The 16,199-nt window shown below is 45.4% G+C and overlaps 1 protein-coding gene and 2 non-coding genes across 3 annotated transcripts; 2 read left to right on the top strand and 1 right to left on the bottom strand.

The window, feature by feature from the left end:
• Positions 1-9,576: 9,576 nt before the first annotated feature.
• LOC115395007 (hepatitis A virus cellular receptor 1-like) lies at positions 9,577-14,865 on the top strand. The gene is made up of 7 exons (XM_030100345.1): positions 9,577-9,628; positions 12,508-12,694; positions 12,916-13,052; positions 13,128-13,229; positions 13,315-13,373; positions 13,463-13,574; positions 14,201-14,865. The coding sequence occupies exons 1-7, from the start codon at positions 9,577-9,579 to the stop codon at positions 14,296-14,298; spliced, it is 747 nt and encodes a 248-aa protein (XP_029956205.1). The 3' UTR covers positions 14,299-14,865.
• A 764-nt stretch (positions 14,866-15,629) lies between these two features.
• Positions 15,630-15,702, bottom strand: trnav-cac (transfer RNA valine (anticodon CAC)). Its single transcript has one exon. It is a non-coding gene; the product is annotated as a tRNA-Val (tRNA).
• Positions 15,703-15,834: 132 nt separating this feature from the next.
• trnav-aac (transfer RNA valine (anticodon AAC)) lies at positions 15,835-15,907 on the top strand. The gene has a single exon. It is a non-coding gene; the product is annotated as a tRNA-Val (tRNA).
• Positions 15,908-16,199: the final 292 nt, after the last annotated feature.

The following is a 16,199-nucleotide window of genomic DNA, read 5'->3' as shown; positions in this document are numbered from 1 at the left end:
ACACAAACAGTCTGAGGCCGGCTGATGAAAAATAGATGCTGTTATAAAGTTCTCAAATGTCTCAGTGAGGATTAAAAATAGTCCACGGGATCATAGACGCTCAGTGTGTGTGTGTGTGTGTGTGTGTGTGTGTGTGTGTGTGTGCGTGTGTGTGTGTGTGTGTGTGTATTTGGAGGTACTATGGAAAGTTTCAGATGTTGTGAGGACCGGTCCTTACTGTGAAACCAGCTCTCAGCCAGTTCTGTGTGTGTGTGTGTGTGTGTGTGTGTGTGTGATCTTATTTTACCAGCTTTCCCAGACAGTTCATGACTGTTAACCCTGTATAGGTATCATGGGGAAAAAACACAAAGCTGTTTCTGCGTTTTGGGGTTTTGTTTATGTGAAAACACTGAAAAACAGAAGTTTTTGTAAACATCACTGCTGGTCTGCTCGAACGTATAATATCTGACAGGGTCTAAGACACTACTGGGTTAAAGCCAGTTCTCAGTTAAAGTTAATATTAGAGGCGAGGAAACCACTCATGCCAATGTGTGTGTGTGTGTGTGTGTGTGTGTGTGTGTGTGTGTGTGTGTCTCCTCCCCCACCAAAACATGTTGATTTCTTGCATTAGCCGTCAGCCTCCAGCTGGACCTCGTCCTCACCACCACCATCAGCAGCAGCATCCGCCTCTTCATCCTGACCTCCACCTGCTGCTCGCCATCCTCATCCTCACTTCTGTTTCTGTCCCCGTTCCCGCTCTGAATCATCCGATTATGTAACGCCACGGTCTGCTCGCTAAAAAAACTCTTCCTTCGCTTCTTTAAATCCTCCATCAGCGTGGGTCCTAACTCCACTGACACTCCTGTGGTCACCCAGCTTCCCCTGCTTCACAAAGTGCCACTGCTGAAGGGGAGAGTCGTTTTATTGAGCAGAGCAGACAGAGACAGCAGCTCTGCAGCTCTTTAACAAGTCCACATGCTGCTGTCTCCTCTGTTTAAAAGCATTTCTGAATTATTCTCATGCAACATTTTCAAGTGAAAACAGCAACAGGACAGCGGTGCTCCGAGCCACGTCTTGACTCCCAGTCCATATTCTTCTTTACAAAGACAACCACTGGCGCCAACGTGTGGCCTAGCATTCTGTGTAAACAGACATTGATTTTAAAAACATCAAACCTTTCTGAAACAACCATGCAGAAATGGTGTGTTTTCATCAGTGAAAGGGAATGGGTCAGATATGAGCTAATGGTAATGCTAACGTGGCCTCACTGAGTATGATGAAGACAGTTCTGCAGCTCTTCAGCTGTATTCCTCAACGACGAACGTCCAGAGCTCTCCGGGACTTCAGCTGCTAATGTCATCGTCATGCAACACTCCGCAGGACGCTCTGCACAGTCGTCACCCGTCATACAGCCCGTTTCAGCTGCTGGTGGTCAACTCTGCAAGGAGCCTGTTCTTACATAACTGCTTCTCATGAATCTGAGTCCGAAGTATCAGAGGATCTACTCCTCCTCCTCCTCCTCCTCCTCCTCCTCCTCCTCCTCCTCCTCCTCCTCCTCCGTCAGCTGTATGAGCTGCTGCTCGCTGCCATAACTCAGCTCCAGCTGGAGCGGAGGAGGACAAACTGCAGCTGAGAGGAACTCAATAAAAACTCAGAAGTCTGAGTTTGGCTGTGAAGACGATTCCTCAGACATTTACAGCACAACCTGCACGTCCTCGCTTCTCCGTCCAGCTGAAGGAAAACTCCAAACCTCACTGAAATGTGGCTGCAGGTGCAGGAAGAAGGAAGTGTGCCTCTAATGAGGGGATAGTTCTGCTAGATTTGTGTTGCTTGTTTTGTTGTGGTTGTATTTCTCTTTTCATTGTTTTCAGTTTCTTCAGGATGCTGTTATTTTTTAACTCAGACCAAACCAACAACGTTCTTAGAAGAGAAAAAATCACTACTGATTGGTGTTTTGTTTACTCCTCTGAATTTTGCATCACAGTGATGCTTTCCAGCAGTTTGTGTTTGTTTTGAAAGGATCACTGTAATAAATAGATGGATGAATAAAGCGTGTTTAGGCTGCGAGGCACTTTACGAACCGCCGCTGGTGTGTTTGTGTTTATGAGCTGTCCGACCGCTCCGTGCTGGAGGCTGCCATTCGAGGAATGCACGGCTGAAATTTAAAGAGCGCACTGCCATTTTTAGCTCAGCAGCTAATAAGTCAGGAGGAGGGTGTGGAGGGGGAGGAGGCTGTGCTCGGCGCTGACAGGTTAATGTCCCGTCCGCATACTCCGCTGTGAGAGCGGCTCGACAACAAACCCTGGACGTCCTCCCTCCACCATCAGCAGTAAATCAGTGTGTCTGCAGGGAGAGCACAGTAGTCCTCCAGCAGGGTGGGATCCACTCCAATCCAGCTGCTGCTCCTTCTATGGAAACTACTTTCTGCTGCACAGAGGTCAGAGGTCAACGCACATAGTCCTACAAGAAGAGTAGCTCTCAACGTCATCCAGAGCAGAGACTGTTTAACGTCAGGATCAGGAGGTTCTATTAAAGGGTGGTGTGTTCCAGCCCACTGGGTCTGTTCATGTCTGCAGCATGAAGTCTGTCGAGCTGTCTGGGCAGGTACACACCGAGACAGCTCCAGGTGACCAGCCCCCAGCCCCCAGAACCCTGGACCCAGCCCCCAGGACCAAACCCCCAGCCCCCAGAACCCTGGACCCAGCCCCCAGGACCAAACCCCCAGCCCCCAGAACCCTGGACCCAGCCCCCAGGACCAAATCCCCAGCCCCCAGGACCAAACCCTTAACCCCCAGGACCAAACCCCCAGCCCCCAGAACCCTGGACCCAGCCCCCAGGACCAAACCCCCAGCCCCCAGGACCAAGGATCGAACCAACTGAAAAGAGCCCAAAACACCAACAAGCATCCTGCCGTTTGACAGCTGTTGATCCTGTGTTGCTGCTCATGTCTCTTTAATTCTCAGACTCCTGGTGGCTCCAGAAAGCTCCTGGGTTTTTGTTGTCCTTGATAACTCTTGATGGGTCTTTGATTCCTGGCGGTTCTGATGGAGGTCTGAGGCGCTCGGTGGCTCGTGATGAGTTCCTACTGATGTCCCCCGTTGATTCTCTGATTGCTAATCGATTGTCTCTTGGTGACTTTTTTTTTTTTTTTTTTTTTTACTCTCAGTAAGTCTTGGAGGCTCCTTGGTTCTTGGTCATTCTTGTTGGCTGTTTGAGAACTTGGTGGATTTGGTAACTTGTTGACTTTTGTTGATTCTTGAGACTCTTGGTGGCTCTGACTTGGGGTTATGGTGACTGACGATCTGACTGTACATTAGCCATCAAAGTAAAGAGCAGCAACAGTTTTTTTTTCTGCTTACTGCTTGTAAGAGAAAGATGGCATAATGAATATTTATTTTTAACCTGTGATCACTGACTTTAAGGCGTCAGACTGGAATCTACCATGGTGACATAGCAGACACAGGTTGGGTATTGGTGATCGCAGAAGCAATCAGACGACATGATTGAGGACTGAATCACCCAACTCTACTCCAGGTGATGTTTGCCACTTGTGTGTTTCACTGGTTTTTACTGTGTCCCTATTTGCACTGTTTTGGTTGCTTTCTATTACAGTTGAGTTTTTCCAAGGCCAGACTCCTGTGTCACAATTTGTATGCAGCACAAAAAAGTAACAAAACAATAGAGGACATTGAAGCAATGACAGACTTATTGCTCAAATTCGAGCTCTTTGTATCAAGGTGAAAGAAGAGAAGCAGAGAAGGCTGCACGTGGTGAAGGTGAGCCCTGTAAAACCATGAAAATGTTTGGATGGATCAAATGAATCTTTTTATTGTTGTCAAGGAGTCAGACTCACGATTTATGTGTTGACATCAAACCGTGGTCAGTCCAAAGCCTTCAGCCTGTTGATGCCATCAGAGCGTCCAGTAAGGCCGTCTCAGGTGAACCCTGAAACAAAACAAGTCTGGACCAGAGCTGAGGAAGTGCAAACATTTTGTCTTTTGGAGAGCGACCGGAGGACCTGATGTCTCGTGACTCCTGGTGGGACTTCTTGTAGGCTCGTGGTCGTTTGTCTTTTCTTGGTGACTTGTGTTTCTTCCTGGAGACTCGGCGACTCCTGGGGGGATGTCGTTGGATCTTCTCATCCGTCGGTGTCCCTCAACAACTGCTGTGGCTGCCAGAAGCTCCCAGTGACTCTTGCTGGTAACTTTGTGAATCTCCTGGTTTCCTAAATAAGACTCCCTGTTTTCTTTAACCTGTTGGTTCTGAGCACAGACGTGAATCTGCTCCAGCTGACAGGGAAATATGTCCAGCTGATTAAAATGGTTTCTGTGTTACATAAGTGAAGTCCGAGAGTCTCAGCGGACATAATCAGATTAGGTGAAGCCTGCAGACTGAACGTCGTCCTTCCAGTCGGAGGACAGACGGGCCGTCAAAGTGTCTGTAAGTCAATAACCGAAGTACTCTTACAGTCTGCTTCAAAGGGAAGAAAATGCCTGAAGGGGAGTCAGCATCTGAGAAAGCACACTCCCATGAGCATAAATTCATAAGAGCAAAGTTCTGCTCATTTTTGTGTGATAAGAAGTCACCGCTTCTTCACGATAACCGGCTAAATCTGATGAGGAGGAGTTTTTTTATGAGCAAAAACTAAATAAAAAGTAAAACTTTGCCCATGTCATGTTCAACTTTCCCTGGAATGAGGAAATGAAAGCTTCTTTATCAAAAAGACAGGGCATAGCAGGACAGGGTCCGTGTCTCAACGCGAATCTGCTCCAACCTTGACTTCTCCTTTTTTTACACTACTTCTCAAAGAAAACATGTTTAAAATCAAGCCACATGCACTCAAACATCAGCGTAGAATGAATTAAAACAGACTCTAAAACAGCAATATAATCAAAAGTTCAACAAAATCAAGTTGAAGCATGCCTCAGCAGCAGTTAAAACCAGCCTAGCGTACAGATTCTATTCAGTGCAAGATGGTAGAGGATGTTATTTTCATTACAGAAACAACTTTTACAGCTTACTGGCCTCAAACAACATCGATAACTGAGAAATTTTGGAAGATGTTCTTCAGTAGCGGGAAACTGTTTCCAAGTTTTCTTCCGCTTCTGGCTCTGTTTTGTGCCTCTCCACATTGCACTTGTCATAACTTGCACTGTCACAAGCGGCCGTCATCCACCTGCTTCTGTTTGCACCTGCGATGGGCCCTGCTGCCCGGCCGTGCTGGGCCTGGTGACGGACCAGCCGGACTGTACGGGTGAAAGCCACTGTCTGAGTTTCTCTGCAGACGACACCTGAACACATACAGGTCCGTCGCCGTCATTTAATCGGTTCCACTGCAGCCCTTTAAAAACTGAGCCGAGACGCAGGGCAGCCGCTCTTTAATCCACCGTCTGCACTCGCCTCCGCTCCTAAAAGGTTTCAGGGATTTGATCTGCTGTTCTGACTCGTAAACACTCGGAGAGGCGAGCGCACAAACGGCCACTTCAAAGCACAGCACTCAAGCTTACCGGAGCTCTTTGTCTCCGCTGCAGGCTGCAGTCACAGAAAGCCTGCTTCAGCCTCGCTTGCTCCTGATTACACATTCCTGGTTAATGCATCAGAAGTCTTCACGTAAATCTCCAAATCTGTGGTGTTTTGGGAACATCAATAAGTCATAGCATGTCTTCTACGTGAGACATTCAGATAACGTGATGAAGCATCTCCTCGTGCTTCCGAGGCACTGAGAAAACATCTGGAAAAAGGAGCATACATGTGAGGCATTTGTAGAACATCTGTAAATCGTGGCATACTCGTGCATGAGCAGAAAAACTATGATTGGTGTGCATGTGCAGTAGCAGCATTTCTGCTGTCAACAGAAACACGGGCAGCGAGCGTTTCCAGAAAGTCTCGTTTTCACCCATTTACATGGAAGCGGAGTCCGAGTATTTTCTAAAAGTTCCAACCCAGGAGCTGTTTTCCAAAAGGTGGCCTTTTCAGTGGCTCCAAGCACCGCTGTCAGTGTAAGTGGACATTCAAAGTTCAACAAAACCCCGTCTGGAATCGAAGCATAATAACAATGAGGTTTTTAGAAAAACCTTAGGAAGGTGTTGCCTCGACCGAACAGTGAGAGGCGTTTCTGAAACTGTTAAATCGAAGAGTTCAGTGAGTTTAACGTCTGTCAGTACACGAGAAGCGTTTCAACTGTCACCCCGTAACACTGAATGTAAATGGATTTGTACCGGTGACTGGTATAAGTGAGGTTTTTATCCAACAGCTGTAAACAATAGTTCCTAATAGTGCCTGTGGAGTTTTTAGGGAGCATCAGTCAGCCGGAGCATCAAGCGATACAGAGAGTCCGTGGGTCCGACCATCGGTTAGATAACATGCTGTACTGCTGCATGGCACGCAGTTCAGGAATATTTATAAATGCAGCATCTACCTACGTGTTTGAGGCGTTTGTGGGTACATTTTAAACGGAGAGTTCTTTATCTGAGTTTCTCTGAAACTTATCCCAGTCCCATGATGCCGCTGTGCTGTTTCTGTTTCCCAGTAAAACGATTCAGTGGCTGCGAGACTCTTCATCAACCAGGTGGAGCAAAGGAGGAAAGAACAAGATGGATTTACAGCATCAGGACAGTAGTGACACGACTTCAGCTGCTGAGTGGAGGCAGTGACTTCCTCCTCATCATCATCATCATCATCATCATCATCATTTTTGTGAAGGTTACATAATCAATTACTGAGCGCAGACACACCGTTACGCCCGCAATCGATGCATCTATTAGTGAGGAGCTCCAGGATGTCACCCCTGCCACATCTGTGTGTGTGTGTGTGTGTGTTATCTAACCAAACAGGTTAAAGCTGACTGAATACTAAGCTGCTCATTAGTGGCTGTGAACATCTTGTAGCTTTCTGACACGTCCACAACGACAACAACAACAACAACACACGGTCTGCGGGTGTGGATGGGGGCCGGGGGGTGGGGGGCGGGGGGAGAGGTGGCGCTGGATAGACGGATGGAGGTCAGAGTCTCGTTAGCGTGACGCAGTTGGATAGAAGCGAGGTCGACCTTCAGCTCGCCGCCAGCTGATGTCATTTCATTGGCCGTTGCCGTGACGACCTGCATGAGGGTTATATCAGGTGTCTCCCTGGCGGCCATGTTTTTATTTGTGAGACCGACTCACAGGAGGAAGCAACCAGCAGGGGGCGCTCATCCTGCAGCAAAGGGTCAGACCGGAGCTCATTCAGACTGTAATCTATCTGTTTAACCTTTTAAAGCTACAATCTAGGTTTAATATGAGTTTCCACCAGTTACTGAAATGAATTCTGAATGTTAAAAACTTCATGAAACAAATTATTTTTGGATAGTTGTCTCAAAAGATGAGTTATTGTCGTACTTAACATTTTCTGTGCACGATATCTGTGGTGTTTGTTCAGCTGCTGGAGCTTCATCCTGACAGAAACACTCAAAGCTAACAAGCAGGTGTATGCTAATGACACCAAACAGAGGGCTCATGTCGTTAGCATTAGTGATGCTTCAGAGCCATTTATCAGGATGCTAATGTGAGCTGGAGAGGCTGGGACTCAAAGAGGAGGAGGCTGGGATGAGGGGATGAGAAGGAGGGAGGGGATATTGGATGATGTATTCATTTACACTGCTTTGATGAGCGTCATTCATTTGTAAAAGTGCCGACGCTTCAGGTTTGCTGCTCCTGTGGGGAGCAGCTCTTCATGTTTCATTACTCTAACTTACTGAGGGATGAAATCAAAATCGAAGGTCAACGCTGACGTTTGGATGGCGATTAGAGCAGATGACGCCCGGGCTGTTCAGGACGGGGAGATTTATTGATGGTAGCGAAGCTCTGATCCACACACCCGCAGCAGTGAAAACACTCATTAAAGAGGAGCGAGGCTCCTTTCCCTCTGAATCACACAGAACTCACACTCCCTGCTGCTTTTGAGGGAAAGACTACAGACTGATGCACCATGGGAGCTTCTCCTGCTCCTGATGATGATGATGTTACAATCTAATATGTTGTACAAATATATAAATACATGAAGTGTTTATATTTCCAGGAGCAGGAATGTGATTAAAGTGGAATGTTGGATAAAATCTTGTCGGAGAGACGAGAGGCCAGAAATAACTGACCTTTCACCTCTGAATGTTTTTACTTTATCAGAGAGGAGAGTTGATCTGATGAGCAGGGCAGCAGGGGAAATCGAACCATCCACCCTGTGACTGAGCTCCATGGTTTCCTTCTGTGAACATCGAGTGGAAATGCAGGTTTGAAACCCAAGATGACCACCGGTTACAAACACACTCATCCTTTTCAAAATAAAACAAACCATTGCCTGTGAACAAAACTTCTACTGCTGCTGTCTCTGAACACTTCTGAAAATCACTGTCTGTGAACACTTTGAAGCACCACCGTTTGTACACACATCAGCGTTGTCTCTGAGGACTGTAATATGTAAACACTTATGAAAACCATCGTCTGTGGAACAATGAACGCATCTGTCACTGCGTGACGCATCTGTAAACCATTGTCTGTGAACAATTTTATAAAACCATCATCTGTGAAAAAAGTTGAAAACCATGTGGTTTGTAAACTATTCTGAAAACAGTTTCTGTGAAAACATCTTAAAACTACTGCCTTTGATCGTTTCTGAAAACCTTATGAATACTACAAAAACCATTGTCGGAGAACATTTTTATAAAACCATGATTTGTCTGTGAGCGTTTTGGAAACATCTGGAAATGGAAATCCATTGCCTGTGTCCAGCTGTTACATTGTTGTCTGTAGACCCTTTGCAGACCCACTTTGCAAAAACAAAAAATGTATGAACTAAACACTTTTAATTAAAATAGTAAACCTTTTCGTTGAAGACAACCATTGTCTGATTACCACAGTCTGTGAACACTTCTGAGAGCAATCGGGAACCGCTTTTTAATCCATTGTCCGTGTACACCTAATACACATTATGTATTGACAACTGTATATACTATACTGTATAAAAAAACAACCTTTGTGAGAACAAGAACCACTGCATGTGAGCAATTCTTAAAAGCCTTGCGTACAAAGACAGTGAAGACTTCTGAAAACCACTATCTGTTAGCATATCTGAAAACCTTTATCTGTGAACACTTCTCAAAAACAACGTCTTGACCCCTCACAAAGCCCATTGTCTGGGATCATTTTTGGAAACATCTGGAATCCCACTGTCTGTGCAATGCGGGTGATATGTTTTGTAAAGACTTTGTAAAACCATCACAGAGAAGTTTAGGAAAAGCCAGTCCAGACTTTAGAAAGCCACCGTCAAGCCTTCTCCAGACCACGTTCCCACTGTCTGATGGCGACAGGGGCAGATTTATTACAGCCGGACCTGATTCTTGTAGCTTCTGACTGAATATTTGTGGTTTCAGTTTGTTTCGTGCTGCGTTTGGGGCTCCGGGGTGTCGACGGCTCACCGCGTTTGTTTTCCTGTGTGTTGCTGGATCTTCTGCTTTCCAGGCCTGCTGAGCAGCAGCAGTCTGACTCTAAAAATATCAGAAAGGGGAAGTCAGAGCAGTGAGTCGACGTCTGGCCGGTTTCCTGGCCGGCCGGCAGACTGGACGACATGCTGCTGCCGCTGCTGCTTCACGCCTTCACCTGCGTCTGCGTCCTCTCAGGTGGGTCTGACAGCTCACACACACACACACACACACACACACACACACACTCTGCTTCCTCCTGCAAAGGCAGATGAGAGAAACCAAGAAGCTTTTCATGGCCTGGAACAGTCGACCAGCGGGGAGGCTTTCATTGTTCGCCACATATGGACTGAATTCAAGAAATGAGACGTGTTGAGATGGATTACCGTGTATAAACACCGTTTATCAGGATGCACGTGAGGCGAGGGGGAGATGAGCTCCTGCAGTGACTGTGTGAACAGATTTTCTCTGTTTCCCTCATCATTTTCACCTGATTTAAAGGGGCGGAGCTTATTAATGCAATTAGTGACTCACTAATTATTTGTTAAAAAACTTTTTTTTTTTTTTAATTTACAAGTAGCCAACTCAGGTTAAAGCCTGAAAGTCTTAAGCATTAACTCACAGCTATCAAATTTAAAAGAAAAAAAAAAAAAGTTCTTAGGCTAACATTAGCATTTTAGTGTAACTGAGAAGCAGCTTCCAAAATTTATAGTAAACATCGATAGACTAAGACGTCTGAAGCTGAAGACTTGACAGTTTAAGACAACAATTAATAATGATTAAAAAAAAAAAGAAAATCATCTTTATTTTTAAAGCTAGGATTTTAGCATAGAAACATAAAATCGTAACCCATCAACAGCATTATTGCACTTTTATTTGGACAACTTACATTCTTACGCTCACATTTAGAAGTTAACAATCAAGAACTTGCTTCTCAATAATAAAAATTAAAGGCCATGTTTTCCTGCTAACCGTTTCAGCGGTCTGAAGCTGAGGCTACAGGCCTGAAGCTAAAGGCGTGCATTGTTAGCTTAGTGACGCGCAGAAACCAAAATCAACACCAGGCTTTCTAAAAGAAACACTCTGGATTTTAAAACTAGCGTAATGCCTTAAATCTTTAGCCATGCTGTCAGCTTTCTTAAGCAGGTAATTAGCAGTGTAAGCAGATTGGAAGATAGGAATCCTTCATGAACAATTAAGAAGTAAAAATTAGCAATGTCCAATTTTTCAAACCGTGGCAACAAGCATCAAACTCATGAGCATTTTTCATTTCTCACTAAGCAATCGAGCTGTCAGGTTCAGCTAGTAACTAAGATTCTAATGCTAAGAACTTGTAGGCTAATAACAAGCATTCCAAAAGGAACAACTGGATATTTTTCATCCTGAAATTGGCGCTCTTGTTTTCACAGCAGTTTGTGTTCATTGCCCAGCAGCATTGTTAGTCAGCTCACCAGCTTTTTCGTGCTTCAGTCGAATGTAAAATGTAATAAGTAGGCACTGTAGGATTAATAATGAGAAAATACTTTCATTCTTCTTTCGTACATGACATTTATAAAGGAAATACTATGAATTCATTCTCTTGCAGTCAGCGTTCCTAGTGAGTTGAGTAGCTCTGTTTTTCTCACAGCTTTGATATTTAACCTTGCAGGTAGCCTCACGGAGGGAACAATCTGGATTTTAGAGACAGACAGAAGTGTTCCTTTGTCCCGAAGTTACTTTTTAGCAGTTTTACTGCATTGTTGGACTATCAACTCATCTTTGACTGGTCTGTTAAAGCTAATATTTGCAAGTCATATTTTAAATGCAGCATCTTTTTGACTTTATTGAGTAGCATGACTTGTGCATGGACTTTAAAGGGGCTGTATCATGCTTTTTTAGCTCGTCCAAACCCTAGAAATGGCATTAACATGGTAATAGTTTATTTTTGGCGCAAAGGAAAAGTCATTTTGTGTGAAATAAAAGATTTTCTGGGGCTAATTCTGAAACCCGGAAGAGAAAACGCTACGTTTCACTGAAAATCCCGCCTCTCCCCCTGTGGACTTTGACTGACAGCTACTTCAGCCAATCAGCGCTTCGTTAGCGTCTCTAAGGGTTAGCTTTAGCTCTTTAGCTCTAGCTTCTCTACACGGAAATACACGCGAAAACGCCTTTTCCTGTTAGGAACTCACCAAGCGCAGACCCTTCAGACTCTTGCTCTTGCTTGACTGTTGCTTTCAGACGATGGTTAAAGTTTATCTCCGTAATCAGAGTTAGAAAAAAGCAGCAACGCTGATTGCCGAGGGCCTGCGGGAGGGGGGCTCAGGGGAGCCATCTTCACCGTGTGACGTGAATGTCGGAAAACAGAGCGTTTTCACGGGTGCGGGAGGGGCTGCCTCTCTGAGCAGCACAACAAGGGGGAAAGCTCAAACACGCAGGCACGAAGGAAAAAAATGCTTTGGGGGTGTTTTTGGTGAGTACATAGCCATACAACAAGGTTAAAACATACAAAAAGTGAATTTTGCATGATACAGCCCCTTTAAGGAAAGAGTTGGGTGCATTGAATTTTCACACAGTTTTTTGTAACTAAGAATCAAATCAATTTTGCCATATCACAAAAACAACACAAAGTGCCTTACAATGTTAAAACAAAAATCAAAATATAATGAAATGAAAACATAGCCGCACCAAAACTGCACGCGCGCACGCGCGCGCACACACACACACACACACACACACACAAATGCATACACATATAAACACACACTCCCACTTTCGTCACACACATTTGGGAGACATGGCACAACGGTGAGCAAGAAAGTAAATCTAGGGACTATCATTCAGATGTTAGCAGCTGAAATAGGTCAATGTCACGTTTGGAATAATTCAGGTAATGACTTTAAAGGTCTTCTGGTTGTAAAGGTTGCTTTCAGGTGTGTTTCTGGACCCCACGTGTCCCTCATCAGCCTCTGCAGCACATAGTGACGCAGCAGCAGCACCTGGTGGATGTTAGAGGAACTGCAGGTTCCACACCGCTGACCTGTGGAACCAGGCCGGTTCTCTGAGATGTTCACCGTGCTTTGTGATTGTGTTTGTCTCAGCGGCCGTCTCCACGGAGACGGTGGTGGGGGTGGCCGGGCAGGCGGCGACGCTGCCGTGTCGCTCGGAGGCGGTGGAGCAGCCGGGGGTGGAGGTGTGCTGGGGGACGGGGGAGCCCTCGCTGTTCGGCTGCCACAACACCGTCATGTACAGCGCCGGAAGCAGAGTCACGTACCGGAAGTCACACAGGTACACCTCCACAGGCCAGATCAGAACCCACCAGACTGAGTCAGACTGGACCGCTTCACGTCAGATCAGGTCAACAGATTAGAGAGGAATCAGAGCAGAACCACCACACCTGACCGGTTTGGATTAAATCACTTCGGATTGAACCAGACCAGCACAAACCGGATTAGATGAGATGAGATCTGACACCGTCTGAACAGACGGGCTGTGTTTTTGCCCTCCAGGTTCTCGGTGTCCTCTTCCTCCTCTCTGTCCATTTCGGACCTGCGGCAGTCGGACTCAGGTTTCTATCACTGCAGAGTTCAGCTTCCGGGACTCTTCAACGACGAGACGTCGTCCGTCCACCTCATCATCGTCCTTCGTACGTCCACTCCGCCCACTCGGCGCCGGGTCCCATTGTTTCCACTCTGACTGGTTGTTTCTTCTGGTCCTGCAGCCCGGCCCAGCCCCTCGGCCTCCGAGACTCCACAGCTCTCAGACGGGAAGGACCAGCGTTCCCTGAACGCACCACAGACCACGGCAGCTCAGGAGCAGTCAGGTGAACACACTGCGCTCAATTTACCAGCAGTCAGCTCCTTCCTCACACACTCCACACTGAACTAATCTTTCCCGTGGTTTATCAGGAGCCGTCACCGGGCAGCCAGACAGTTCAGCCACAGAGCCCGCGGTCGCGCCGGTCCTGGTAACTCATTCTTTGGTTTTTTGGTTCAGTTGCATCTGGTCATCTCAGTGTGTTGGATCTTAAGTGTTTGTTTGTTTGTTTGTTTGTAGTCGTCCATCCAGAAGCAGCAGAATGAAAACACTCTCCAGATGTTCGTTGGTAACACAGTCAGACTGTCCTTCATCGTCTTCGTCCCTGCGGTGCTGCTCACTGCTGCATACAGTCAGTAACACTCAGACTTCAGGCTTCCCCCCGTGTCCATCCAGATGTGGACATTTCCCTCCTCTTTCATCCAGTCTGTCTCTCGGTGCTTTGTTGTGAAGTCTCTCAGACCAGATCTGAATCCAAGGCTGATACAACATCTGGAACGAGTCCAAAACCACCTTAGAAAATCTCCACAACTTCCTCTAAAAGTCATTAGAAATAAACCACGTCCCTCTTAAACCAGGTCTGAAACAAGCTTGACAGTAGGGTCCAAAACCAGCGTAGAAACAACCTGAACCAGGTCTAAAACTCATCAAATTAAGTCTAATATCAAGTCTCCACCTCGATCAAAACCAGACATTAAATAGTTCTGACCACATCCAAAATATGTATTTAAACCAGGACTGAAACCAATTTCAAATTGGCCTAATACTGCACTAGTAATATGATTTATGCCTGAAACTCGTCCAAAATCACATGAGCAGTTGTTCAAAGATAGATCTATTTCTACATGAATAAAGCTGACAGCTGCTGAGGAGACCGACTTCCTGCTGTTTCTTCAGCAGCCGCTGGGAGAACCAGGTTCCAGCGGTTCCACTTCTCTTATTTTTGAACTGACCACTCACTTGTGCTGTGCTGTGCAGGAGTTTGGAGGTTGAATCCCCGATGGGAGAGGAACCCAAAGCACAGCCAGTCGGTGGAAGAGGAGGAAGAGGAGGAAGAGGAGGACAGCACGCTGTGATTTCTGCTCTTTTTTCTGACTCTATCATCCACGTTTGTCACGGTGAAGCCAAACTGATTTGCTCCGGGCTCTCTGGCCACGAGAGGACGAGGGTGACGAGTCATTTGTTTGTAAATCATAGTAAACCTGAAAATGACAACATTGAGGGTTTTTTTTTTTTTTTTTTTTAATTAATCCTTGTTCTGTCTCTATTCCTCCATTCTTGTTTATATTCTGGTGTCCCACAAGGCTTTGTATGAGATCCTCTGGCATTGTGATGGCACTTTATATGCAGATGAAACTGTTTTTTGTACTTTTCTGAAGCTTATCAACTTAAACCCAGAGAAAGATCTACAGATAAAAAAGTCATCAACTGATGCTTGATCCTTGCTTGTTGATTGTTGTTATTTTTGTAATTAAAGTGCCAACAATTTGAATTCCTGTCCATTGAGCCCAGACTGATAAAAATGATCTTTTCACAGTTTTTTTTAGACTTTAATGTTTAAGATTATGTTTCCCTCAGATTTTTATTCTTCTTAATACATTTTTTCCTTTTCTGCGATTTATTGTTGTGCTGTATTTATTGTTGCACCAACCACCACAACAGATTCCCAGTGTTGTAAAAACTGCATTTGGCAATAAACCTGTTTTTGATGAATACGTTCAAGTCTGCAAACATTTAACTGGGCAACAGTTATTTACTCACTTTTACACAGACTAAAGTGCTTCACACTGCAGTTCATGTTCACCCAACCATATGCAAGGCACTCTATACATCCACTGGGAGCAGTTAGGGGGTCAGCTATTTGGTCAAGGACACTTCAGTGTGTGGAGAATCGAACGAACAAGTTTCCAAATGTGGAAGGACCATTCTACTAACTGAGCCACATGTGCATTTAATCTACGGCAGATTAAAGTGAATTAGGAGAGAAGCAGTAAAGCTGGAGAAACATTTTCCAGATAAAACTGATCCACAGTGTCATGGACAGATCTGAGCTTCATCAGCCAAACCACGAGTTCACACAGGCTGCAGTTTACATGTTAGACCACTAGAGGGTGCTGTGAGTTTGTAATATAACCACAGCTGTGCACAGAGAACAGGTCCATGGAAACACTGGAACTCCTTTCACTGTCTTTCTTTAAAGTGTAGCTATAACTGCACTCTGTATCTGCTCCATGAAAAAATGCCATCGAGGTGCAGAAAATGTTGACTTTGTTGTTTGTTCATTGAAAATGAATTCTCTGAACAAAGACACTGAATAAGAGGCCCTTTTTGGAATGTGACCTATGATTAATCTATACGAATTTAAGGGAAACATCAGATAACATTTAAGGAACAAGAACAATAAGCATGTTTCCGCCCGGTTTCGAACCGGGGACCTTTCGCGTGTGAGGCGAACGTGATAACCACTACACTACGGAAACGCTCCGTCGAGCGTGGATAACGGGCGGCCCTCGACAGCCAACTGTGCTATTTGCTTCCCAGCTAACGCACACGAAGAGTAAGCGGCTCTTAAAGTGACGTCACTCTTATCCGCTGTGTAATGACGTATGGCAGTTTCCGTAGTGTAGTGGTTATCACGTTCGCCTAACACGCGAAAGGTCCCCGGTTCGAGACCGGGCGGAAACAATTCTTTATTTTCCTTTTACAGTATAACGGACAGATCTGTGCAACTCTGCCCAGATTCATTGAAGGGTTTTAGTTTTAGTTTTTTTTTTTTCAGGCAGACAGACTCGTCTGTTGTTTTACTGCTATCATTATTTTACTGCTTTGACAGAGGGACCTCCCTGCCTTGTACCCTGGTTACATCCCCCCACAGGACATGTTCCATTTCTGTCACTAAAATGTCACCATTTCAGCTTAAATTAATTATTTAGAACTGCAGGAGAAACAAATGAAGTTTGAATGAAAATACATAAAC

The sequence above is a fragment of the Salarias fasciatus genome, chromosome 10 (assembly GCF_902148845.1).
Source record: "Salarias fasciatus chromosome 10, fSalaFa1.1, whole genome shotgun sequence".
Classification (NCBI taxonomy): Eukaryota; Metazoa; Chordata; class Actinopteri; order Blenniiformes; family Blenniidae; genus Salarias; species Salarias fasciatus.
This window is presented reverse-complemented; position numbering and strand designations above follow the sequence as displayed.